This window comes from Aquarana catesbeiana, linkage group LG01 (assembly GCF_042186555.1).
Source record: "Aquarana catesbeiana isolate 2022-GZ linkage group LG01, ASM4218655v1, whole genome shotgun sequence".
Classification (NCBI taxonomy): domain Eukaryota; kingdom Metazoa; phylum Chordata; class Amphibia; order Anura; family Ranidae; genus Aquarana; species Aquarana catesbeiana.
The window spans coordinates 831,383,943-831,410,333 of record NC_133324.1 but is presented as its reverse complement, the minus strand read 5'-3'; the positions used below and the strand labels follow the sequence as shown (position 1 = coordinate 831,410,333).

General features: G+C 44.2%; 1 protein-coding gene across 1 annotated transcript in view; it reads right to left on the bottom strand.

The window, feature by feature from the left end:
- GUF1 (GTP binding elongation factor GUF1) overlaps positions 1 to 26,391 on the bottom strand; it is a 91,597-nt gene that overhangs the window by 48,395 nt on the left and 16,811 nt on the right. The window contains exons 5-10 of the mRNA XM_073608491.1: positions 26,262 to 26,342; positions 20,665 to 20,742; positions 18,461 to 18,544; positions 14,229 to 14,293; positions 6,781 to 6,984; positions 6,452 to 6,591 (exon numbers count right to left, since the gene is read on the bottom strand). Of these exons, the coding sequence (XP_073464592.1) occupies positions 6,452 to 6,591; positions 6,781 to 6,984; positions 14,229 to 14,293; positions 18,461 to 18,544; positions 20,665 to 20,742; positions 26,262 to 26,342 (652 nt within the window). The remainder of the gene's footprint in view (positions 1 to 6,451; positions 6,592 to 6,780; positions 6,985 to 14,228; positions 14,294 to 18,460; positions 18,545 to 20,664; positions 20,743 to 26,261; positions 26,343 to 26,391) is intronic.

Here is a 26,391-nt window from a genome sequence, read left to right as displayed (position 1 = left end):
CTGTTGCTGTCCCCCTCCATTCTTCTGCTGTTGCGGTCCATACCACCTGTCTAAACTGGTTACCACTGTTTGCATTTTTTTCCCCAAAAATTGGCAAAAAAAATTAGCAAAAACCATCTTTTTTGGGCGGGTGCGGGGGGTGGGGGGGTTGGGGTGGGGTGTCCCGGAATGGCAGTTTGGAAATGTGGTTACCCTAGTTTCAATGTCCACTTGCTTCGCATTCATTGGTCCGAAGCTTTATACAGGGGGTAACGGTCTCTAAACCCCTGGGAATTTAGTTTAGTCAGCTTTACAGAAGCAGCCTTTTGAACCGATACGTCAAATTCCCTTAGTTCTGTTGACAAGGAAATTAATTTTTCTGGTGGCCATTTCTTTTGCCAGAAGAGTATCAGAATCAGCAGCCATTTCTTGTAAAGAGCCATATCTAATAATGCACAAGGATAGAGTGGCGTTACGCCCTCACCCTAGCTTTCTACCGAAGGTAGTTTCAGGTTTTCATCTAAACCAACATATTGTTCTGCCTTTCTTTTTTCCAGATTCCTGTTCTATGGAAGAAAGGTCACTACATTCTTTGGATGTAATGAGAGCAGTCAAAGCCTATCTGGAAGCGACTGCTCAGGTTCGCAAAAGGGATGTTTTGTTTGTATTGCCAGAAGGTCCTAATAGAGGACAGGCAGCGTCGAAATCTACCATTGCTAAATGGATTTGACAAGTAATTGTTCAAGCTTATGGTTTGAAGCAGAAAGTTCCGCCTTTTCAGATCAAGGCGCACTCCACTAGGGCTATTAGTGCTTCGTGGGCAGTGCATCACCGGGCCTCCGTGGCTCAATTCTGCAAGGCCGCAACCTGGTCGTCAGTCCATACATTCACCAAATTTTATCAGGTGGATGTGAGAAGGCATGAGGATATCGCCTTTGGGCGTAGTGTGCTGCAGGCAGCGGTACAGGGTCCTCAGGTCTGATTACACCCTACTTTGTGTGGTTCCCCTCCCCTCAGATAGCATTGCTCTGGGACATCCCATCAGTAATTACTGAGGCTCTGTGTACCGTGATGTACGAGAAAGAAAATAGGATTTTTATAACAGCTTACCTGTAAAATCCTTTTCTTTTGAGGTACATCACGGGACACAGAGGTCCCACCCCTCTTCTAATACACTTATATTGCTTTGCTACAAAACTGAGGTACTCCCAATAAGGGGAGGGCTTATATAGGGGGTTGAACTTCCTGTCTAGGGTGGGCCAGTGTCCAATGACCTAGCGATACCCTATATAACCCATCAGTAATTACTGAGACTCTGTGTCCCGTGATGTGCCTCAAAAGAAAGGGATTTTACAGGTAAGCCGTTATAAAAATCCTTTTTTTTTTTTCAAAATTGTCACTCTTTTTTTTGTTTATAGCGCAGAAAATAAAAACCTCAGGAGGCAATCAAATACCACCAAAAGAAATCTCTATTTGTGGGGAAAAAAGGACAAATTTTGTTTGGGTACAGTGTCGCATGACTGCGCAATTGTCAGTTAAAGTGACGCAGTGCAGTATTGCAAAAAATGCTCTGATAAGGAAGGGGGTGAAAACTTCTGGGGATGAAGTGGTTAAAGTGGAACTAAAGCCATCAATTTAACTGCTTCCCAAAACGGTTAAGCCTTGTTCACACCATGTGCTGAAATGTCAGTTTTTCTGTACTCGTTCTGCAAAGGGCACAAAGAAAACCATTTTTACTGTGCAGGAATCTGCAATGTATATGCAGTTTTCTGCATGGGAAAAAAAAAAACGTGACATCAACATTGTAATGTGAACAGGGCACATAAAAGACGTGCATGAAAACTGACTGAAACATGCATGAATACGGATGTAAACTCGTGTCTATGCAAGTGAATTTCCCGTCAGTTTTTTTTGCATGTATGGGGTGAACAAGGCTCTTCATTCATGCTGTAAATAATAAATGTCACAGTTGCTTGTGCTCTCAACTGTTTTTACAAGCCAACAAGTAGCTGGTATTATAACTGATCACATGTGCAGCACAATTACAACTGCACATCAGAGGCCAAGACTGAAGCTTGCTTGGCTGTAATGGATAGGAGGGTTTAGCTCTGCTTTAACTGAACAAGCTAACATTTGAAGCTGATTGGTTACTGTGCACAGATTTGCCAGATTCTGCCCCCTCCAAATTGTAGTAAACACAATTATCTTTAGTTTAGTATACATTATCTGTAGTAAACACATTATCTTTAATGTTATGTTCATATGGCCACTGGATAAACAGGAGTATTCAATACTTTGTGATGATCCAGGAACAATATTATGACCGAATGTTTTATCTATCGCAAAGCCACAGTAGCCAGCTATATACAGGTGCACTTTCTATCACACCTGTCACTTGAGGCGCTCTTGAAAGGGATAAGAAATGCATGTCAAGTGCCTTCTTTGAATGCCTGTGTAACTTGGGCCTTAAGGCTTTATTTACACAACTGTAAAAAAACGCATATACAAAGTGTTTTTTTAAAGTGGTTGTAAACCCTGTTACACCACTTGTACCTATAGGTAAGCCTAAAACAAGGCTTACATGTAGGTACTGTAAATATCTCCTAAACCTGCACGGATTACGAGGTATTTACCATATATGCTTGCGCTGACGTCATCTGAGCATGCGCACTGAAGAAACGGCTCGCTCGTGCCGTTTCTTCAGCAGCGTGCCGTGACCGGCGGCTACCGTGCCAATCACAGCACCGGAGCCCGCAAACCCAGAAGTAACCCGGGGAGACATGTCGCCAGTCACAACGGTAAGTGGGGCCGCTACAACAGCTTCAACCTAAGGTATTTCATAATGAGCTAGTATGCGATGCATACTAGCTCATTATGTCTTTGCCTTACAAGGTTTTTTTTTTGGGGGGGGGGGGTTTACAACCACTTTAAATACAGATCTGAATACAGCTGCATTGTTTTCAATGAAGCCATTCACGTAGGTGCGTAAACATGAGCTGTTTTCAGGTCTGTAACACAGAATCCAAAAATTCCGCATCTACCCAGATAGCAAGGATAACTTGTGGCAGTGTTGAATTGTAAGTCTGTTAACTTGCACATTTGGTAACCGGTGGCGGGCCACAATGAATGGAGCGGGTGGATGACAGGTCTGTGTTTGCTTTGCATATGCAGAGCAGACACAGACACAGCCCGCTCTAGTATATGGGCCCTCCGATTCGCCCAGATGGAAGTAGGGCGGATCCCCTTTTGTTTTGTTCAGCAGATTGGATTGGAGGTAGGCGGGTTTAATAGGACTTGTGTCTGTTTACATCTGCCGCTCCATAGAGTTGAGTAGAGGCTCTGATTGGGTCGGACTGATCATGTGAAAGGGGCCTAAGGCTGCTTTCACACTGATGCACTGAAGTATACCCAACACGGCTAGGTTAGGTTTGCTGCACTTTGCTATAGACTTCTATTATATCCTGCAGGTGTAGTGCACTTTCTGAAAGCACACCAAACCCACAGGTTATAACAGAAGTCTATGGCTCAGTGTAGGTAACCCACAAGTACAGTGAACTGCATCTGCGGATCAGTTTGAAAGCAGCCTAGTAACCACTGAAGAACAGATATGCATAATATATATAATATATTTATATTACACTGTGATTTTAGTGATAGAAACTTACCTTTAATAACAATCTTCTATTCAGGTATCGCCAGCTGTTGCTGTCCCAGGCAGAGTGCATTTGGTATCACTCGACCTGTGACAGAAGCCAGTGCTATACAGGAAGCAACGCTTATGTGGCTCCACTCCGCAGCCTCTTGCTTCCTCTACCTCCAGCTTCATTCACAACACTGATACTCTAGGATGGCGGGTCACCAACCAGTGATTTGGACCTGCCAACCTGCCATCCCAGAGAGGGAGGTGGTGGGCCACATCAGAGGGCACCGTGGGCCACTGGTTGGGCTCTCCTGGTCTACAGCATGAAAATTCAGCCACAGTGACCCCTGTGGTGAGTTGACTATTGCACAACATAACTGAACCAGAATTTGCAGCAGACTTGCAGAATGCTTGCAAAGAAAGTTGATCTTTGCGATAGATAAAACATTCGGTCATGCAAGTGTCTTGTAAGTGTGCAAATTACAGTAGGTGACCGCGATATCATGTCAATCTCGCCGCATTTCTCGGCGAGATTTGACACCTGCGAGCCCCGTCGCAGGAGCCAGCGCCGAGATGGCTCACTCATCGGGAAAGGAAAACTTTGTTTTCCTCCCGCGATGAGTGACAGGCAGTGCTGACAGCTGTCTGGTATGAATCCTGAGGCGGGAACACCGCGCCAAATTTTAAATGAAAAAAACGGCGTGGGTTCCCCCCCAGGAGCATACCAGGCCCTTAGGTCTGGTATGGATTGTAAGGGGAACCCCCCTACGCCGAAAAATTGGCGTGGGGGTCCCCCCCAATCCATACCAGACCCTTATCCGAGCACGCAGCCCGGCCGGCCAGGAAAGGGGTGGGGACGAGCGAGCGCCCCCCCCCCCTCCTGAGCCGTACCAGGCCGCATGCCCTCAACATGGGGGGGTGGGTGCCTTAGGGGAGGGGGCGCCCTGCGGGGCCCCCCTCACCCCAAAGCACCTTGTCCCCATGTTGATGAGGACAAGGGCCTCTTCCCGACAACCCTGGCCGTTGGTTGTCGGGGTCTGCGGGCGGGGGGCTTATCGGAATCCCGGAGCCCCCTTTAATAAGGGGGCCCCCAGATCCCGGCCCCCCACCCTGTGTGAATGAGTTTGGGGTACATGGTACCCCTACCCATTCACCTAGGGAAGTGTCAATATAAAAAAAAACACAGTACACAGGTTTTAAGAGTAATTTATTAGTCAGCTCCGGGTGCTTCTTCCGACTTCGGGGGGTCTCCTTCCGACTTCTCCCGGTGTTCGGCCTCTTCTCCCGGTGTTCGGCCTCTTCTCTTCTCCCGGTGTTCGGCCTCTTCTCCCGGGCCCCGCCGCTATCTTCTTCCAGCTCTATTGCCAGCGAGGGGCCCGGTCTGCTGCCGCTGTCTCGCCGCCTCTTCTCTTCTTCCCCGATGTTGACACGTCTCTCTCTCCGGCTCGAATGCTGTGTGCGAGCTGCGGAGCCATTTATATAGGCGGTGACCCCGCCCCCTTACGATGTCATGGTCCCAGCATGCGCAGGGACTCTGGCGTCATAAGGGGGCGTGGCCCCAGAGTCCCTGCGCATGCTGGGACCATGACGTCGTAAGGGGGCGGGGTCACCGCCTATATAAATGGCTCCGCAGCTCGCACACAGCATTCGAGCCGGAGAGAGCGTCGTGTCAACATCGGGGAAGAAGAGAAGAGGCGGCGAGACAGCGGCAGCAGACCGGGCCCCTCGCTGGCAATAGAGCTGGAAGAAGATAGCAGCGGGGCCCAGGAGAAGAGGCCGAACACCGGGAGAAGAGAGGAGGCCGAACACCGGGAGAAGAGGCCGAACACCAGGAGATGTCGGAAGGAGACCCCCCGAAGTCGGAAGAAGACCCTGGAGCTGACTAATAAATTACTCTTAAAACCTGTGTACTGTGTTTTTTTTATATTGACACTTCCCTAGGTGAATGGGTAGGGGTACCATGTACCCCAAACTCATTCACACAGGGTGGGGGGCCGGGATCTGGGGGCCCCCTTATTAAAGGGGGCTCCGGGATTCCGATAAGCCCCCCGCCCGCAGACCCCGACAACCAACGGCCAGGGTTGTCGGGAAGAGGCCCTTGTCCTCATCAACATGGGGACAAGGTGCTTTGGGGTGGGGGGGGCCCCCGCAGGGCGCCCCCTCCCCTAAGGCACCCACCCCCCCATGTTGAGGGCATGCGGCCTGGTACGGCTTAGGAGGGGGGGGGGGGGCGCTCGCTCGTCCCCACCCCTTTCCTGGCCGGCCGGGCTGCGTGCTCGGATAAGGGTCTGGTATGGATTGGGGGGGACCCCCACGCCAATTTTTCGGCGTAGGGGGGTTCCCCTTACAATCCATACCAGACCTAAGGGCCTGGTATGCTCCTGGGGGGGAACCCACGCCGTTTTTTTCATTTAAAATTTGGCGCGGTGTTCCCGCCTCAGGATTCATACCAGACAGCTGTCAGCGCTGCCTGTCACTCATCGCGGGAGGAAAACAAAGTTTTCCTTTCCCGATGAGTAAGCCAGCGCGACATGCACAGTACCCTGTCGCCGAGAACCAGCGCGATGGTATCGCGCTGGAAACACAATCTCGCAGTCAGGTACTTTACATCTAATCAAAGGGGAACAATAAGTTAACATAAAACAGATTATGTACGCATACACGTCTTTGTGCGTTTAAACCTATCTATACGCAAGTATTTTACTGATCGTTACACAGGAACTTTTCACCCAGAAAACACATGTGTAATAAAACTTTTATGCTCGTGTGAATGAGACCTAAGGGTTTTCTATTTACTATGGTAAAACATAACCCAACCAAAATTCATCTTACCTGCAAATACCATTGGCTTTGCAGCTTTAAAACCAGACAGTGGCTCCACTGGCTGCTTGTACAGATACAGCGTGTCTCCTATTTGTGCTTCCTGTACTTCTTTCATTCCAGCTACTAGATACCCCACCTGACCAGGATACCTGCAAAATAAATGATCACTGAATACATTCATACACACATATATAGAATAAAGACTATTCCCAAATAGCATATAAACAATTTTTATACAAGCAATACTGGGACTGTAAAAAAAAAAAAAAAAAACTATATCACTTCAACTTGGGGCTGCAAAGGTGATGATCTTTTCTCACAATATAAAAAATACTTACAATTTATCAGCTGGCAGCTCCTCGGGAGTCAGTATGCCAACCTCATTCACTTCGTAGCTCTTCCCAGAGTGTGCAGCAACAATTTTGTTGCCTTTGCTCACCTCCCCACCAAAGAGGGCAATATTGGCTATCACTCCTCTATAATGATCAAAGTTGGAGTCAAACAACAGGGCTTTAAGAGGGCTGTTCTTCTGAATTCTTGGTCTGAAACACAAAGAAATTCACTTAACCATTAATTTGGCATTAAATGATTATCTATTAACAGAGATTTAGCAACGTTAAAGCAAAACGCCAGACAACCAGCAAAATAATAGGTTACGATACATCCATGTGTACTATTACGCCTGCCAAAGTATTTGTAATTCTTTTCCTCCACTTTGGTTTTTGTGGTTTTGAGGTCTCTACCACCCTGTGAAACCGCAATTTTTAATATTAGCTTTGCTTTAGTGAATCTGCAGTGTGATGATGTTGATTCATCATCCAATGAACAGGCAGGTGACACAAGTAGCTACAAAATTGCAAGAACAATAAAGTTGTCACCTATGTGTAAATCACAAGTGGCAGAACAGAATTACAAATTCGTTGGCAGGTAAAATACTTAGAGATGCATCTAAACCTGATAGCAAACGTAATATATTTCAACTTACCATTTCTTTAAATGTGGCACTGCATTCGTTTTCTCTTTTAAGCTTTTTTTCTTAAATTTTACCCGGTGATCCAGCCAATAATTCTGTTCATTAGCAACTTATTTTAAAGCCCAAATCTTTTTTCCCATGCAGTGCGGGCACAGCAGAGTCAACTGCTCATTTTGTCTAGGGGTGAGCAGAAAGTATAAACTCACCAAAAATTTTGATCCTCCAAAAAATGGCGCCCCCCCCCCCCCCCCACGGTTTAGCAGTGGACTGTTCCTAGTCTATGGAGCCTGCTCTGGGTGTAATGACGTCAGAAACAGTTCACTATTTAAGACCGCTGGAGCGTGGGGGACCGATCTTGTGCTGGAAGGATCAGGGGGATCAGGTAACTATAACTCTGCTCTCCAATCCCCTAGACAAAAATGAGCAGCTGACCTGTGCAGTGTGGGCATAGCCCCACTGCATGGGAAAATATGTGTTTTGCCTGGAGTTGGGCTTTAATAGAACAAGCTGTCTAGCAAAGCGGCAAATAGAAGGTTGAGATAAATCATTTAACATTGATAGGGGTGCTTCATCTTTTAATCATATAGGTAAAAGGAAAAAGAAAACTGTTGCTGTACCTACTAAAAATGTATTAGCGGGCACTATAATATGTTAGTCAAGTCCATCTAAATTTGCGAATGCATTAAACACTATATTGTCCACAGGTTGACAATGCTGCTATCAAAGGGTGGCTACAATGCTTCTCCACAGAGTTGAGACACTTTGGGACAGGAGTGTGTTACTGGCCAGAGAATAAAAAAAAGAAAATGAATGCAGCCTCTACATTTGAAGATTTGCAGGTTGCAATATACTAAATGTTGGGTTAGATATGCTTTAAAAAGCAAATCCAGGCAGCAAATTAAACCAAGCAACGGGCTGCTAATGCTTTCCAGCCTACTGCAGATAAAATTAGAAAGTAGACATGGGTTTCCTTTATTGGGGTTCTCTGTCAATTTAATCCACAGCACACACAGACCACCTTACAAACACAGTAGGTGGGCAGTGGGAGTGTACTTTCAAAAAACTTGCAGTGTAACATCCTCAGTCTTTGCTTTCTGTATAACCCAAATTACATCTGTACTTCAGACAGTTTTAAATTTGTTTGGATGCTGTAAGAAACTTCTTACTACTGACATTTTTTTTTTTAATACAACAGGCTTTCTGTATGTAAAGGCAGCATTACAAGAAGTTGCGTTCTAGGAGACCCAGATTACTGCCAGAATTGCTGATCTGCTCCTTTTGTTAAAGGTTTAATATTTATTTTGGCTGTAACAAACTTTTGAAATGTATGTGTGTTTGCCTTTAGTACATTATTATTATTATATAGGATTTATATAGCACCAACAGTTTGTGCAGCACTTTACAACATAAGGGCTGACAGTACGGTTACAATACAATTCAGTACAGGAAGAATCAGAGGGCCCTGCTCGTTAGAACTTACAACCTAAAACGGAGGGTCAAGTGATACAAAAAAAAGGTAAAAACTGTGGGGGATAGGCTAATGGAGAAAATAAAAGTATAGCTACGTGGAGGCAGGATAGGCTTCTCTGAGAAGAAAAGCTTTCAGGGATCGCCTAAAAGTGGATAGTATTGGAGATAGTTGGACAGATTGGGGTGGGGAATTCCAAAAGGATCGGAGAGGCTCAGGAGAAGTCATGGAGGCTAGCATAGGAGGAGGTGGCAAGGGAACCTGAGAGCAGGAGGTCTTGAGAGGAATGAAGAGAATGGTTTGGTCAGTATTTTGAGATTAGGTTAGTGATGTAGCTGGGGGCAGAGTTGTGGATGGCTTTGTAAGTTATTGTTAGCATTTTAAATTTAATTTGTTCGGTGAGTGGTAGCCAATGGAGGGATTGGCAGAGAGGGGTAGCAGATGCTGAGTGGTTTGTAAGATGGATGAGTCTGGCAGCAGCATTCATGATGGACTGGATAGGGGGTAGCCTATTTAACCACTTCCATACAGGGCATTTTCACCCCCTTCCTGCCCAGGCCAATTTTCAGCCTTCAGCGCTGTCACACTTTGAATAACAATTGCGCGGTCATACAACACTGTACCCAAATGAAATTTTTATCATTTTTTTCCCCACTAAAGAGCTTTCTTTTGGTGGTATTTGATCACCTCTGCGGTTTTTATTTCTTGCGCTATAAACAAAACAAGAGTGACAAGTTTTTTTCAAACACAATATTTTTTACTTTTTGCTATAATAAATATCCAAATTTTTTTTTTTAAAACAAATTTTTTCCTCACTTTAGGCTGATACATATTCTACATATTTTTGGTAAAAAATATCGCAATAAGCGTATATTTATTGGTTTGCGCAAAAGTTATAGCGTCTACAAAATAAGGGGATAGATTTATAGCATTTTTATTATTATTTTTTTTTTTACTAGTAATGGCAGCGATCTGCGATTTTTATCGTGACTGCGATATTGCGGCAGACACATCGGACAATTTTGACATACTTTTGGGACCATTCACATTTATACAGCGATCAGTGCTATAAAAATGCATTGATTACTGTATAAATGTGACTGGCAATGAAGGGGTTAACCAGGAGGGGGCGCTGTAGGGTTAAATGTGTTCCTAAGGAGTGATTCTAACTGTGGGGGAAGGGGATTCACAAGGGGAGGAGACCGATCGGTGTTCCTCTGTTTACATACATAGATCCACGGTCCTGCTCGGTTACCGGGCAATCGTGGGTGCCCGGCGGACATCGCGGCCGCCAGGCACACCCAACGGGACCCGAGTAATGCGGCGGACGCGCGCCCCCTAGGGATCCTGGAAGGCAGCGCCGTCATATGACGGCGGCCCAGGATAACAGCTGCACCGTCCCGCCGTCATATGACGGCGGGCAGCAAGTGGTTAAAGGTACGCCAATGAGGAGGGAGTTGCAGTATTCAAGGCAAGAGATGACCAGGGAGTGTACTAGGAGCTTAGTGGTGTCATTGGTTAGGAAGGGGGCATAATTTGGAGATGTTGCGGAGGTTGAGGCGCCAAGCTTTCGAGCGACTGGATGTGGGGCCGAAAGGAGAGTCCAGGATTACACCTAGCACCCTGGAATGCAGGGATGGGTTGATGGTTGTGCTATTGATCTTGACAGAGAAGTCAGGGAAAGGAGCACATGAGGGTGGAAATATTATGGGCTTTGTTTTGGACAGGTTGAGTTTGAGAAAGTGTTGTGACATTTAGACTGATAAATTAGTTATTTAATTAGTGAAGCGTAAGGAGACTGAAGGAGTGAGGGGAGGGGTGGAGAGATAGATTTGGGTGTCATCAGCATAAAAATTATATTGAAAGCCATGAGAGACCATCAGCTGTCCCAGAGAGGAAATTTAGATCGAGAATAGGAGAGGTCCAAGAAGAGAACCTTGGTGAACCCTGACAGAGAAAGAGGACAGGAGGAACTAAAATTGTGACACTGAAGTTGCGGTGGGATAGGTAGGATTAGAGCCAACGAAGAGCACAATCATGGAGCCCATAGGAGTAAAGTTTTTTTTGAGGAGGGGGTGGTTGACCGTATCAAAGGCAGCTGAAAGGTACAGAAGTAGAAGAGCACAGTCAGGGAGACCAAAGGAGTAAAGTTTTTTGAGGAGAAGGGGGAGGTTAACTGTATCAAAGAGAGCTGAAAGGTCCAGAAGTAGGAGTACAGAATAGTGTCCATTGGTTTTTGCTGTAAGTAAGTCGTTTTAGTTTTAGGAGAGCAGTTTCTGTGGAGCGTTGAGGGCAAAATCCACATTGAAGGGGATCAAGAAGGTTATTTTTAATGAGGTGGTCACTCAATTGGTTGTAGACCTGACGTTCAAGGAGTTTAGAGGAAAAGGGGAGCAAGGAGATGGAGCGTAGGTGGTTAGGATTGGTGGGGTACAATGAAGGCTTTTTAAGTATGGGGGTTACTAGCGCATGTTTTAGAGAGTTGGGGAAGCTGCAAGAAGAGAGGGAGGGATTGAAGATGTGGGTTAGAGAGTGTAGGATAGAGTCAGAGGGTGACCGCAGTATTTGAAAGGGAACAGGTACATAATAATAACAAAGCGGAACTTCACCCAAAAGGGGAAGTTTCGCTCTTCTGCCTCTTCCTTTACATTTGGCACATCATTTTTTATTTTATTTTTTTTGGGGGGGGGGGGTTCCTGGTTCTGACAACCCCCCCCTCCTTCCCCCGAAGCCTTCATGGGACATGTCACAGGTCCCAGACAGCCGGGGGACCATTCAGAGAGAGCAACGCGGCTTGCACATGCGCAGTCACAACCCACAGTTAATAAGCTTGCTAACACCAGGGACCGAAACCCAATGAAGAAACCAGCCAGGTGAGGACAACACTGGATCCCTGGACAGGCGAGTGTCTGTTTATTAAAAGTCAGTAGCTACAGTTTTTGTAGCTGCTGATCTTTAATTTTTTTACAAGTCACTAAACAACCACTTTAACCTGCAGCTTTCCCTGTTGTGGAATGATAGTACCTTCTAGACAGTCTTTTCTGCCAGTTATTCTATTGCTACCATTTGTAGCTTCTGAGCAAACGAAACATTTCTAATACTATTTTATACACACTGTATGCCTTGTAAAGCACATCGCCTGCAAAAGGTCAACTAGGTGTACTCATATTAATTTCTGGTATGCAAGTAGCCTTTTAAAGGGCTGTATATGCATTGGAAAATATGGCATGTATGTTGTGGTGCACTGCAATGAGGGGTGGTGGGCGCATACTGTACCTGTCTTTTGGATTTTCACTCTAAATTAAAGGGGTTGTAAAGGTAATTTTTTTTTTTTTTTTAAAATAACAAACATGTTATACTTACCTTCACTGTGCAGCTCGTTCTGCACAGAGTGGCCCCGAACCTGCTCTTCTGGGGTCCCTCGGCGGCTGTTTCAGCTCCTCCCCGCAAGCATTTACCACCTTAATGCGAGCTCCCTCGCATGGTGGTGAGTGCTTGCGGGCGCGCTCCCGTGATACAGCCGGCGGCTATAGCCGCTCGCTGTATCACTCGGCCCCGCCCCCCGGCGCGCCGCGTCATCGGATGTGATTGACAGCAGCGCGAGCCAATGGCTGCGCTGCTTTCAATCCATCCACTGCAGCCAATCAGCGACCAGGCTGAGCTGCAATGAAGATGACGAGGACGAGCAGCGAAGATTCGAGGCGTCAGGTAAGTAAAACGGGGGGCCTGGGGGCGGCGGTACTGTCAAAAGTTTTTTCACCTTAATGCATAGAATGCATTAAGGTGAAAAAAATTTTACCTTTACAACCCCTTTAATATCATCACATGGCACCATGCAAAGTGCCCTACAGCACATCTCTTCCTAGAGAATATGGATACTACACTACTGACTTGTACTCTTGGAAATGCTAGCAGGCTGTCATGTAGATTTAGTTTGCAAGGATCCATTTTGACAAAATCCACATAAATTAATGCTAATTAAATCTTGCATTAATGTACATTGCATTTAGGCAGCCCCCTTTAAATCAATGGGCTTTTGATACACCAAAACGTCCCAAAAAAAAAAAAAAAAAATGGACATGTCACATGTGCATTGCCTTCAGGTTTATTCACACACGGGCGCTCCACTGTATTCAGCAGAGGATTCGTGAGCAGATTCTCTGTGGAGTTGGGGCAGAATGGAATGGATGTCAGTTTTGTGACATCCATGTCTGTTCAGTTTTTGCCCACATTTTGATAGCAGACTGTGGTGGACCCATGGTATCTCTACGGGCAGCCGGATGCAAATGGACTTGTGCCCATAACAGGTCTTCTCCGATGTGTCACGTTTAGGTCCGGAAAAACAAGAAAAACCGAATTCCTTTTCTGCATTTTTCTTTTGGACCTGGACAGACTCCGCCGGCTCACAGACCTGCCTGGAGCATCCAATCAGGTCTGCCTAAAATACTCATAGACAGACTTAACTGGCAAGCCCATGTGTAAGGGGACTTAGTGTACTGAGATGCTGTTCATATTTCACCTAGCAGCAATAGGGTCGCTGGTTCAAATCCCGACCATGACACCATCTACCTGGAGTTTGCATGTTCTCCCTGTGCCTGCATGGGTTTACTCCGGTTTCCTCCCACACTCCAAAGGCATGCTGGTATGTTAATTAGAGCCTGTCGAAAAAAAATTCGCCAAATATGTGTATGTGTTTGGACCATGCTATACCGCCGATGGACACCGGCGGCAAAAAGCGCCCTGAGGCAATTCAGTTTGCATAGGTAGTGCTATACAAGTCACTCGTTCATTCATTCATTCATTCATTCAATGCGTTAAGGCATATAATATGGTTTGCAATGTGTTGCATTAACACACTGTTGCCGCAACACACAGTTGTAAATCTTTTTAATTCTCCAAGGACGTAAGTGCCTCAGTTATAGTCTGTTCCACAAACTATACTATATGTACTCTTCCAGTTTCAAAAAATGCTGCCTATGATTAACAGGGTTGTTAGAAATGGTGACTTTTTATGTAACTACGAATTTTTCTGTCAGTACAGGTTTTCTTTAAAGAGATCCTGTTAGGACAGGTGATACTAATTTCAGTTGATGCTCGATTCCATAATGCTAGATAGTGCTAGATCTGAGGAAAGGGAGATCTCTGTAGCATCACTCACGGGGACCTTCCTGTCCTGAAACTGCTTCCAGGAATTAAGTGATGACAGCTTCCAGTGCTTGATGGGAGCCCCTGCTGTCCCAGTAACAGCTGCTTGACAAATACACTTTAAATAATAAAAAAGAGAACAGGAAACAATTAGAGCTGAGCAGACGACACAGTGCATCCGTCCAGACAACTATACTCACGGTGGGAGTCTTTTAATAACTTCTTGAAGAACGCTCTCCACGTTTGTTCCATATTTTGCAGAGATCTAAACCAGTAAAATAGGAGACATTTTCTTTCATGTCAGATAATGTCATGTATAGTCTTGTCATGCATATTCAACAAAAAACAAACAATATAGAAGACAATATTTAAAGTGATTCTAAAGGTTGTAATTTTTTTAATTTGTTATACATTTTTATAATTTTTAAACATGTTTTACTTGCAAACAGTCACTTCCAGTGCTATGAGGTCCTCTGTGGTTGAAAAACGAGCAACAGCAAAGCTAAACACTGGTCGGATGCAGTCCTCCTCAGACGGGGTGATCGAAGTAGAGCTACAAAAACAAAGGGACAAGAAGGCGCATGCACCTAGTGCATTATCAAACACTTTTATTAATGATATAAAGCAACTACAAGTGGATACTCACAAAGTAGCAACTGATAAAAGCCAATGAACCGCAAGATGTGTGTCAGCTTGACAACCTATGATGTTATCAGAGTACATGCATTCGCACTATATGGCATCTTGTGGTTCATTGGCATTTATCAGTTGCTACTTTGTGAGTATCCACTTGGTTTTATATTGTTTTATATCATTAAAGCGGGGGTCCACCTATCTATCGTTTTTTTTTTTTTTTTTTTTTTTTTTGAGTTCATTCACAAACTTTTCTTCTCAGCATTACATACTCACATATTGTGTGTAATATGTCCGCCTGTGTCAGATTTCGTCGGAAAGAATAACATATTATTCACTGCAGGCGGTTTCCATCTTCATTGTGGGCATTTGAAGCCCACAAGCATTTATTTCCTGGATGTGGTGAATGCTGTGCTCCCAGCATTCACCGCTCATTCCCGCACATGCTCAGTGGCATCCTGGGAAGCCTGAGACTAGCTCCCAGGAGTCTGGGAGAGGCTAGAAACACGCCTACTCCCACGGGAGGAGAACCAGGAAGTGCAAAGAAGAATAGAAAAATAAAAAGGTAATTACGGCGATTTAAATTTTTTTAAACGGCATGTCAGCATCTAGGCAAGGAAGAGAATACATACAGATATTGTTCAAAATTTGGGTGGAACCCCACTTTAATAAATGTGTTCGATAATGCACTAGGTGTGTGCGCCTTCTTGTCCCTTTTTTTTTGTAAACATGTTATACTTACCTGTGAAATGGTTTTGCACAAAGCAGTCCAGATCCTCTTAGTTTTGGGTCCACTGCTGGCGGTCCTGGCTCCTTCCAACTCCGACTGCCCCCAATAGCAAGCCTGTGAATGGACATTGTCCATGCCCACACCCCCCTCCACTCTCTCCTCATTGGCTCACTGGCTGTGATTGATAGCAGCAGGACCCAATGGCTCCCGCTGCTGTGTGAGCTAACAAGGAGAGAGAGACCAGGGAGAGCCGCTGCTCTCATGGACATCACTGGATCGAGATGAGACTCAGGTAAGTAAGGGAGGGGGTGGGCTTTAAAACCACTTTGATTTGCTTGTAATTACACAAGACCAGACATAGTATACCCATCTATCATAGCCACAAATGTACTTTCAACCAACTCTAACTTATGTGGAAGAGCCCCATGAATAATAAATATAAAAAAAAAAAAAACTTATCGAAGGGCTCCCAATATGCTAAACCAAAAGGTTATAACAGTGTAAAAGCTTGGTTCTGCCCTGAAATGACCATACTGCCTTAATTCAGCTTCCCTATGCTAGGTTTACAGAAATGAATTCCTCTAATAGGCTAACTAGAGCTTAAAGTTTTTTTTAACCACTTCAATACCAGGCACTTATACACCTTCTTGCCCAGGCCAATTTTCACCTTTCAGCGCTGTCACAATTTGAATAACAATTGCGCAGTCATGCTACACTGTACCCAAACACATTTTTTATCATTTTGTTCCCAAAAATAGAGCTTTCTTTTGGTTGCATTTGATCACCTCTGCGATTTTTATTTTTTGCGCAACATAAAAAAAGACCAGAAATTTTGAAAAAAAAAAGTTTTTGTTTCTGTTAAATTTTTTTGTAAATAAGTATGTGTTCTTCTTCAATGACGGGCACTGATACGGCTGCACTGACAGGCACTGCAGGGCAGCGATGAGGTGGCACTGGTATGCGGAACTGATGGGCACTCATAGGTGGCACTGATGGGTGGCACAGATGGGCACTGATAGGTGGCATTGCTAGGCATCATGATTTTTTTGTTTTCATAATGCTGCCAGTCAGTGCCTCTTTGAGGGCACTAATGGACATTGATTGGGCATATGTTGGCACATGTGGATGGCCATGGGGGATGTACCTGGCCATCCACATATTATGTGCTTCCCTGGTGGTCCTGGCGGCTTCCCTGGTGGTCTGAAGTGGGCATCCAAGGGGGGCCTGTGCTGATAAACAATCAGCACAGACCCCCTGTCAGGAGAGCCGCCGATCGTCTCTACTCGCGAGTGAGGAAAAGCTGATCAATGGCTCTTCCTATTTACATCGTGATCAGCCGTGATTAGACATGGCTGATCACATGGTAAAGAGCCTCCGCCAGAGGCTCTTTACTGAGATTGGTGTAGGGGTGTGTCAGACTGAACTGATAACTGAACCACCGCCCGGCCGTCATTCTTCTATAGGCCAGGCGGGAAGTGGTTAAATAATAAAAGTAAGTCAGTCCTTCCTTCCTTCCTTCCGTTTGTTCCCCATGTGCTCATGGGCACAGCGCTGAATCAAGATCAGGCACAGGTAAATATTTGGGGAGGTGGAATTTAACCATGGAAGGTTTTTTACCATAATGCAGAGAATGCCTTTACAACCACTTTAATGGCTGCAGCAAGGCAAAGTTCAACAGTAAGCAATTGTGGATGACCAACTGCACCCAGCAGTGGTCCATCATGGCTTCTTGCACTCTCTATTCCTCTGTGCAAACCTGTAATAAGGGTATGGAAAACCTGCATCTGCACAACACTATCTCTTTACCACTACTATCCCATTGAGGTCAAAAGAACTCTGATGGATAACAAAACATGCATGTACGAAGGTGCTTAGGACTACAGCTGACTACAGGACATCAAAGTCTATTTAAAAGACTTGTTTGGATGATGGCTCTGTATTCCTCTATTGAATAAAATGGTCATAGAATCAGGCCCCACACACATACACAGTATAGTCAACAAATATATACACCAATCAGACATAACTCTGACCACCCACCTAATATTGAGTAGTTTCCCTTTTTTTGCCAAAACAGCCTTGATCTGTCAAGGCATGGACACCAACAGACCTCTGAAGGTATGCTGTGTTATCTGGCATCAAGCCATCAGTAGCAGATCTTCGAAATTCCTGTAAGGTGCAATGTGGGGCCTCCATGGATCGGACTTGTTTTTTCCAGCACATCCCATAGATGCTTGATTGGATTGAGACCTGGAGAATAAGGAGGCCAATTCAACACCTCAAACCACTCTTGAACCATTTTTGCAGTGTGGCAGGGCGGATAAACTGCTGAAAGAGGCCCCTGCCATAAGGGATTAACATTTCCATGAAGGGATGTACTTGATCATCAACAATGTTTAGGTAGGTGGTACATGTCCAAGTAACACCTACATGAATAGCAGGACCCAGGGTTTCCCAGCAGAACATTGCTCAAAGCATCACACTGCCTCCACCGGCTTGCTTTCTTCCCATACTGCATCCTGGTGCCATCTCATACTGCATCCTGGTGCATCCTGGCCATTTGCACGATGTAAAAGAAAATGAGATTCAGACCAGGCCACCTTCTTCCATTGCTCCGTGGTCCAGTTCTAATGCTCACAAGCCCCTTGTAGGCACTTTTGGCTGTGGACACGGGTCAGCACGGGCACCCTGACCGGTCTGCAGCTACACAACAAGCATACAACAAATGCCCGTTTTTTCTGCCTTCAACACTAAAACTTCATAGACAACATGTTTACTTGCGGTCTAATGTATCCCCTGGACTTTCAGATGCCATTGTAATGGGATAATCAATATTATTTACTTAACCTGTCAGTGGTCATAAAGTGATAGCTGATCGGTGTATAAGTGCACACATACACACATGCACAATGTTATGGTATGAAGGTCATTCAATAAACAACGATAAACATAGTGAGAGAATATAAAGACTCTTTGCATACTGAAGTAACCTGCGAAAAGCAGATTTCAGTTTACAATGATCAATTCTTATAGGTAACTACAAATTACACTAATGAAGTACATACTCACCCTAACACAATCACATGCTGGAATGTCAAACATTTTTTCAAGTTGTTTCTCCACTCTCTCTGGATTTGCATTTTTCAAGTCGATCTTAAAAATAGAACAATGCACTTTAAAAATCTCTATAGTTGCAAACTGTGACTCACTGATGCAATGTGTTCTACAATTAAAAGAGCATTTTGCCCTCTCTAGCTAAATAAGCAAAGCCCCGATCCTATTATCTATTCAGCCCAGATATAAGAAAAGGCAACACTGACCAAGACCTACTGTAGGTAAGCAAGGAGCAGCCCCCTGTTTCATCACTTTTTCACAGTAGCATTATTTAGTAAGTCTTTGGGTTAAAATGTCAGGAAATTAATATTTCAGTACATGTAGCATGCAGCGATTTTATGTATGCAGAACTGTGCATGCAGGTGGTAAGATGGTAAGAGACTACAAGAGGAGGTCATCATTTAATTCTAAGTCTGGTCCTGTTGTGGAAGTCCATCCCTGCTGAAATAGGAGCGTGACTGGCTTATTAACAAGCTCTGACTCTTCCTTCAGGGTGTAGAGTTGCTACTGATGTTGATCCATTGATTCTTCCCCCATTCACAAATGACCACTAATGACCAATTACAGCAAGGATGCCCAACGTTTTGAAGAGCGAAGGGCCACTTAAGCGACTTGGCCACAATGAGTGGAGCGGGCGGATGACAGGTCCATGTCCATTCTGCATATGCAGAGCAGACATGGACACAGCCCGCTCTACTCTATGTGCCCACCGATCCACCCAGGCAAAAGGGGATGGATCCCTTTCTGTTTTTTGGTCTGGTATGGATTTTGAGGGGGACCTCTACGCCATTTTTTTTTTTTAATTTGGCGCAGGGTTCCCCTTAATTTCCATATCAGACCCGAAGGGCCTGGTATGGATTTTTTAGGGGGATCCCCACGCAATTTTTTTTTAAATTTTGGTTTGGGGTTCCCCTTAATATTCATACCACACCCAAAGGGCCTGGTAATGGACTGGGGGAATCCCATGCTCTTTTTTTCAATGATTTTATCTATATTGCTGAGATCTGACAATTCATTACAGCCCCGATCAGTTTTTAACGACAATTTTTCCTTTAGAAATGTCATTTTGCTGTGGTACTGTTCTAAACACTGGAAAAATGCGCCACTTTACAGGCATGCTATAGACACCCCCCAGGCACGATATTTAAAGGAATATTTCATTTTTATTGTTTCACTTTAAGCATTAAAAAAATCACTGCTCCCGAAAAAACGCCAGTTTTTTTAAAAAAAAATTGCATTGATACATGTGCCCTGGGGCAGGACCCAGGTCCCCAAACACTTTTTATGACAATAGCTTGCATTTAAGCCCTTTAAAATGAGAACTTTTGATTATTCATGTTCGTGTCCCATAGACTTTAACGGCGTTCGTGTGTTCTGACGAATTTTTTGCCTGTTCGGCCTGTTTTGCCTGTTTTCCTGTTCGGTATGTTCTGGTGTGAACCGAACCGGGGGAGTGTTCGGCCCATTCCTATCCGCTACCTGCTCTTCTGGAGTCCTGCACCGGCACTGTCTGTCTGCTTCTCACCTTCCGCATGTGCCTCCATAGCAAGTTGTGAGCTGCAGGCTCCCGAGCTGGGCTGTGTCCGTCCATAGACACACACAGAGAGGCTCTGCCCAGCCTCCCCACTCCCTCCTTACATGATTTGACTGACAGCAGTAGATGCCAATGGCTCCCACTGCTCTCAGTGTAGCCTGTGAGAGCAGTAAGAGGGAAGAGAAGAGCCGCAGCCAGGCACAGTTACGGATCGAAGAAGGACTCCGGTAAGTGTCGGGGGAAGGGGGAACAGCTAGTGGAAGGTTTTTTACCTTAATGCAGAAGGGTAAAAAAAAAATTTTGACTTTAGAACCACAATGAACGTCCATGCACATGTGCTAAGGCACTGCAACAGTGTGAGATCTGACTCGTTAACAAATTTTTCAGGTTGAGATCAACCTCAGGGTCAGCAAGTTTAGTTTTTTTTGGAGCATGTCTGAATGAGAGAGACAAAAACTGTACTGCATGAACCCTGCTCAGCCTAACAACTACTTCATTTATGTGTCTGCCAGCAAATTGCGCTCTCCTTCTGAACTGCAAGAATCCAGACAATGTTTACCATCTCATCCGCTCCCAGACTGAAGGCTTTGGTTTGATGGCGGGTACGGCTTTGTAAGCTCTTTACCTTGTTTATGACAGGAATAATTGAAAGCTGTGCTTCAAAAGCGAGATAGAAGTTTGCCACAGTCTGTGCTTGAATCCCCTGAAGGAAGACAAAATAAGATACAGCAATATTGAAACATCTAAATGCTTTTCTGCAATAAGCCTAGTAAACTGATAAATGATTTGCCTTCTGGTGCTGTACATCACTGCTGCTTTGTAATAAACAGGAATTCTATATTTTACCCCATTGTTGCTTTGAAGTGTATTTTTTTTTTCCTTTTTATTAGTTGATCTAAATTCTGCAACAGATGGAAAAGTGTTTTTCTTAGATTCCTCTTTACAATACAATAAACTTGCATTTGTCAAAGAAGCCCCGGAGTGGGACTTGTTTCTGTCCATGGTAGATTAAAACGGTTATGGCCTGTAAATGTGTGACTTGTATACGATCACCTGCTGAACTATTTATTGCTAAAACCTAACAGAACTAGCTGACAGGCCCGGGATTTGTTGTCTCTGTATGGTGAAGTGCTCTGATTTCATTACACACAGAATCATGCTAGCCGTGGGTCTCGGAAACCTTTGTTGGACAAGGCCAAAAGTAACTTCCCGAATTTAAATTTAGCGTTAGGCTAATTTATTAAAATGGAACTGAACTCAAAGTTTTTTCTATGTTATAGGAAAAATTTAGAAATGTTATTTGTCGCTAAGCAGTACCCTGAAAATGTTTCCCTTTTGTTTTAAATTCCCCGTGAAAAACAGTAGTGCATTTCCTGGTATGTTAGGATAATGAGGCACTCCTATGAAGCTGTATATCCATAGTGTGAGATCTAAGGCTCTGCTGCCTAGATTTAAGAAATTCGGAATGAGATCCGATAATGTCGCTACTGTGCTTCTCACTGTTATCCTTGCTGGAGGCTGTGATGTGAGGAAGCAAAACTCTGCCTCTACCAAGTTGGCTGGCTCCACTCAAACACAGAGCAGAGCAAGGTATGGTAAGTCGGTAATAGGGGAAGGACCTGCTCAAGGAAGGCAAAACTGGCTACTACTACTACTACCTCTACTGCATCCCAGTACTACAGCTGCATTCTACTACTCTTACTGTCACTACTGCCTTCTACAATTATCTTCTATTTCTTTTGCTTAAAAGTGGAACTTTACCTATAACAGTTTGGTAACAATTAATGTTTTTTTAACAAAAGAACAAACATTACACATTAATAATTATTCTACCAAAATGAGTGTGCGTTGTAAATTGTCTCCTGTAGCTTTGCTCCTGTTTCTTCTTGCTGGGAGGCTGCCATTTTGTTGAAGCCCAGAACAGTTACTTCAATCACACAGACTGAGGTAGATTTACTAAAACTGGTGCACTCAGAATCTGTTACAGCTGTGCATGGTAGCCAAACAACTTCTAACTTCAGCCTATTCAATTAAGCTTTGGCAATAAAACCTGGAAGCTGACTGGTTTCTATGCAGAGCTGCATCAAATTTTGCACTCTCCTGTTTTAGTAAATCAACCCCAAAGAATATCAGAAAATAAGGTAAGACACTATCCTTGTAAGTTTAACTCTTTTGCGGCTCCCTGAGAGTTTGTCCTGTCCCCTCTCCTGCTTTTCTTTTCTCCCTCCCCAATCCTGTATTCCCTCAATACAGTCTATGTCATTCCCGTTGCTTTCTTCCCCCTTCAGCATCAGTAAAACTTACAGCCATCAGCTGATCGGCCTATAGTGGCTCTGATTTGAGGTACAGTGCCGAGAATACAAACAACTGAGGCTGTGCAGAGCAGGGCTAGACAGGGCCTTACCAGATTTAAAAAAAACAGTATTATTATTACAGTGCCTTGAAAAAAGTATTCATACCCCTTGAAAATGTCCACATTTTGTCATGTTATGACCAAAAACGTAAATGTATTTTATTGTCATTTTATGTGATAGACCAACACAAAGTGGCACATAATTGTGAAGTGGAAGGAAAATGATAAATGGTTTCAAAATTTTTCACAAATAAATCTGTGAAAAGTGTGGCATGCATTTGTATTCAGCCCCCTGAGTCAATACTTTGTAGAATCACCTTTCACTGCAATTAAAGCTGCAAGTCTTTTTTGGTATGTCTCTACCAGCTTTGCACATCTGTAGAGTGAAATTTCTGCCTATTCGTCTTTGCACAATAGCTCAAGCTCTGTCAGATTGGATGGAGAGCATCTTTGAACAGCAATTTTCAAGTCTTGCCACAGATTGTCAATTGGATTTAGGTCTGGACTTTGACTGGGCCATTCTAACACATGAATATGCTTTGATCTAAACCATTCCAATGTAGCTCTGGCTGTATGTTTAGGGTTGTTGTCCTGCTGGAAAGTGAACCTCCACCCCAGTCTCAAGTCTTTTGCAGACTTGAGCAGGCTTTCTTCTAATGCCGTGTACACATGGTCAGACTTTTCGACCGGACTGGTCAGATAGACTTTCCAGCGGACTTTCAACTGACTTTTTAACGAACGGACTTGCCTACACATGATCACACCAAAGTCCAACGGATTTGTACGTGATGACGCATACCGGACTAAAATAAGGAAGTTGACACCCAGTTGCCAATAGCTGCCCTAGCGTCGTTTTTTGTCCGTCAGACTAGCATACAGACGAGCGGATTTCTGGGTCCGGCGGAGTTGCGACGTAAAGATTTGAAGCATATTCCAAATCTAAAGTCCGTCAGATTTGCGACTGGAAAAGTCCGTTGAATGTCCGGTGAAGCCCACACACGATCGGATTCGGCCCGTCGGCCAAGTCCGGTCGAAAAGTCCGACTGTGTGTACGCTGCATAAGATTGCCCAATCTTTGGCTCCATCCATTCTCCCATCAACTCTGACCAGCTTCACTGTTCCTGCTGAAGAAAAGCATCCCCACAACATGAGGCTGCCACCACCATGATTCATGGTGGGGATGGGGTGTTCAGGGTGATGCGCAGTGTTAGTTTTCCCCCACACATAGAGTTTTTCTTTTAGGCCAAAAAGTTAACTTTTGGTCACATCTGACCAGAGCACCTTCTTCCACATGTTTGCTGTGTCCCCCACATGGCTTCTCGCAAACTGCAAACTGGACTTCTTATGGCTTTCTTCAACAATGACTTTCTTCTTGCCACTCTTCCATAAAGGCCAGATTTGTGGAGTGCACAACTAATAGTTGTCCTGTGGACAGATTCTCCCACCTGAGCTGTGGATCTCTGCAGCTCCTCCAGAGTTACCATGGGCCTCTTGGCTGCTTCTCTGATTAATGCTCTCCTTGCCTGGCCTGTCAGTTTAGGTGGACGGCCATGTCTTGGTAGGTTTGCAGTTGTGCCATACTCTTTCCATTTTCAGATGATCAATTGAACAGTGTGCCGTGAGATGTTCAAAGCTTGGAATATTATTTTATAAACTAACCCTGCTTTGAACTTCGAACAACTTTATCCCTGACCTGTCTGGTGCGTTCCTTAGCCTTCATGATGCTGTTTGTTCACCAAGGTTCTCTAACAAACCTCTGAGGGCTTCACAGAACAGCTTTATTTATACTGAGATTAAATTACACACCCTAATTAGGTGACTTCTGAAGGCAATTGGTTCCACTAGATTTTAGTTAGGGGTATCAGAGTAAAGGGGCCTGAATACAAATGCATGCCACACTTTTCACATATTTATTTGTAAAAGATTTTGAAAACCATTTAGCATTTTCCTTCCACTTCAAAATCATGTGCCACTTTGTGCTGGTCTATCACATAAAAGCCCAATAAAATACATTTATGTTTTTTGGTTGTAACATGACAAAATGTGGAAAATTTCAAGGGACTGTATTTTTAATGTTTTACATAGCTATACCTGCAAAAAGGGCCAGCCTGAAGTAACCTATCAGGACTAAATTTCCACTTTAAGGTTTGTACCTATGGGTCATTTGTATATTCATATCTGTAAATGGTAATTATAGCACTGAAAACTGAAAGTTTTTGAATCCAAAACATTTTTCTCATTCCTGGTCCTTGGACTTTCATATTTTCTGTGTTTATGATATTGCCCCAATGGTAATATAAACCCTCATTCTGGGTACTGGGATATGCATCTAAAAGTAGCACAGTGGGACAGTTCTGATCTGTAGAAAAAAACCTTTATGATTGCTAGCTACTGTAACACACTAGTGAGCATAACCTCAACGTCAGTAGGAGCTCCCTCTAGTGTTACCTACCAGGCAGTACACAAGGCATGATCTAAAACAGTGGACTCCAAACTGCAGCCCTTTGCTTACTTTTATCCAGCCCTTGGGGCATTATTCCCCCCACTGACACCAACGATGGGGCACAATTCCTCCCACTGACACCAACGATGGGGCACAATTCCTCCCACTGACACCAACGATGGGGCACAATTCCACCCACTGACACCAATGACAGGGCACAATTCCTCCCACTGACATCAATAATGGGGCACTATTGCTCCCATTGACACCAATGATGGGGCACTATTGCTCCCATTGACACCAATGATGGGGCACTATTGCTCCCATTGACACCAATAATGGGGCACTATTGCTCCCATTGATACCAATAATGGGGCACTATTGCTCCCATTGACACCAATAATGGGGCACTATTGCTCCCATTGACACCAATGATGGGGCACTATTGCTCCCATTGACACCAATGATGGGGCACTATTGCTCCCATTGACACCAATGATGGGGCACTAATCCTCGCTGACACCAATGATGGGGCACTGTTTACTCCCACTGATGGTAGGACATTTTATTCCCACACTGGCCACAGTAAGGCTCCCCTAAAGTTTGAAGGACAGTAAATTGGGCCTTTGTTTATACATTTTGGAGACCCCTGATCTAAAACAAGGTTTCCCAACCAGGGTACCATGAAACCCTAGAATTCCTCCAGAGGTTGCTAGGGGTTCCTTGAGCAATGAGCCATTTCTTCCTCTAAGATAAGTTCCCGCTGACACTAATGCTCCCTAGCTATCTGTAAGGGGTAACTCTTTCCAATCACCGCATATGTAAAAAGCTTTCTTCGCACTGACCATCTCACTAATGTGTTAGGAGTTGTAGACCTAGTCATTTTTATCACGGGTTTCCTGAGACCAGATCATTATTATTTCAAAGTTTTGCTCTGTGCTGAAAAGGTTGACAAAAGGCTGATCTAAAATGTAGACCAATCAGATCTGTTTCTGTGGGTTTAAATAAAAGCCGCCCATCTCTAAAACCAGGTGTGTAATGCAAAGAAGGGAATCTATAACAAAAACTCGGGGGATATGAATATTAGACTAAACAGAGAGTCCAGTGGTGGCAGGATTAGATGTCCAGCTCTAAGTTTTAAAAGTAAAGCAGATGATACATGAACGCCATCAAAAACAAAATTACTGGTGTTTTCTATATACTGCAAAGGCCTTGACAGTGGTACATGGTTTACCAATAGTGGAAAAACTCTGTTTATAAATAATAACTGAGGTTTGATAAAAGTGTTTTCGCACCACTTTCTGCATTCGCTATATGTTTCTATAACTCCTGTCATTTCATTACTTTAAATAGTAAAAGCAGCAATGGAAGACTGTTGTAGGATTTATAACCAACCATTTGTGAAATGAAAATAAACAAGAAGTACCTCATTTGCATCAACCACAAGTAAGACACCTTGACACGCAGACAAAGACCTAGAGACTTCATAGCTGAAATCAACATGGCCCTAAAAAGGAAAGAAAACAATTATAGACTAAATCTAGTTGAAAAATTCA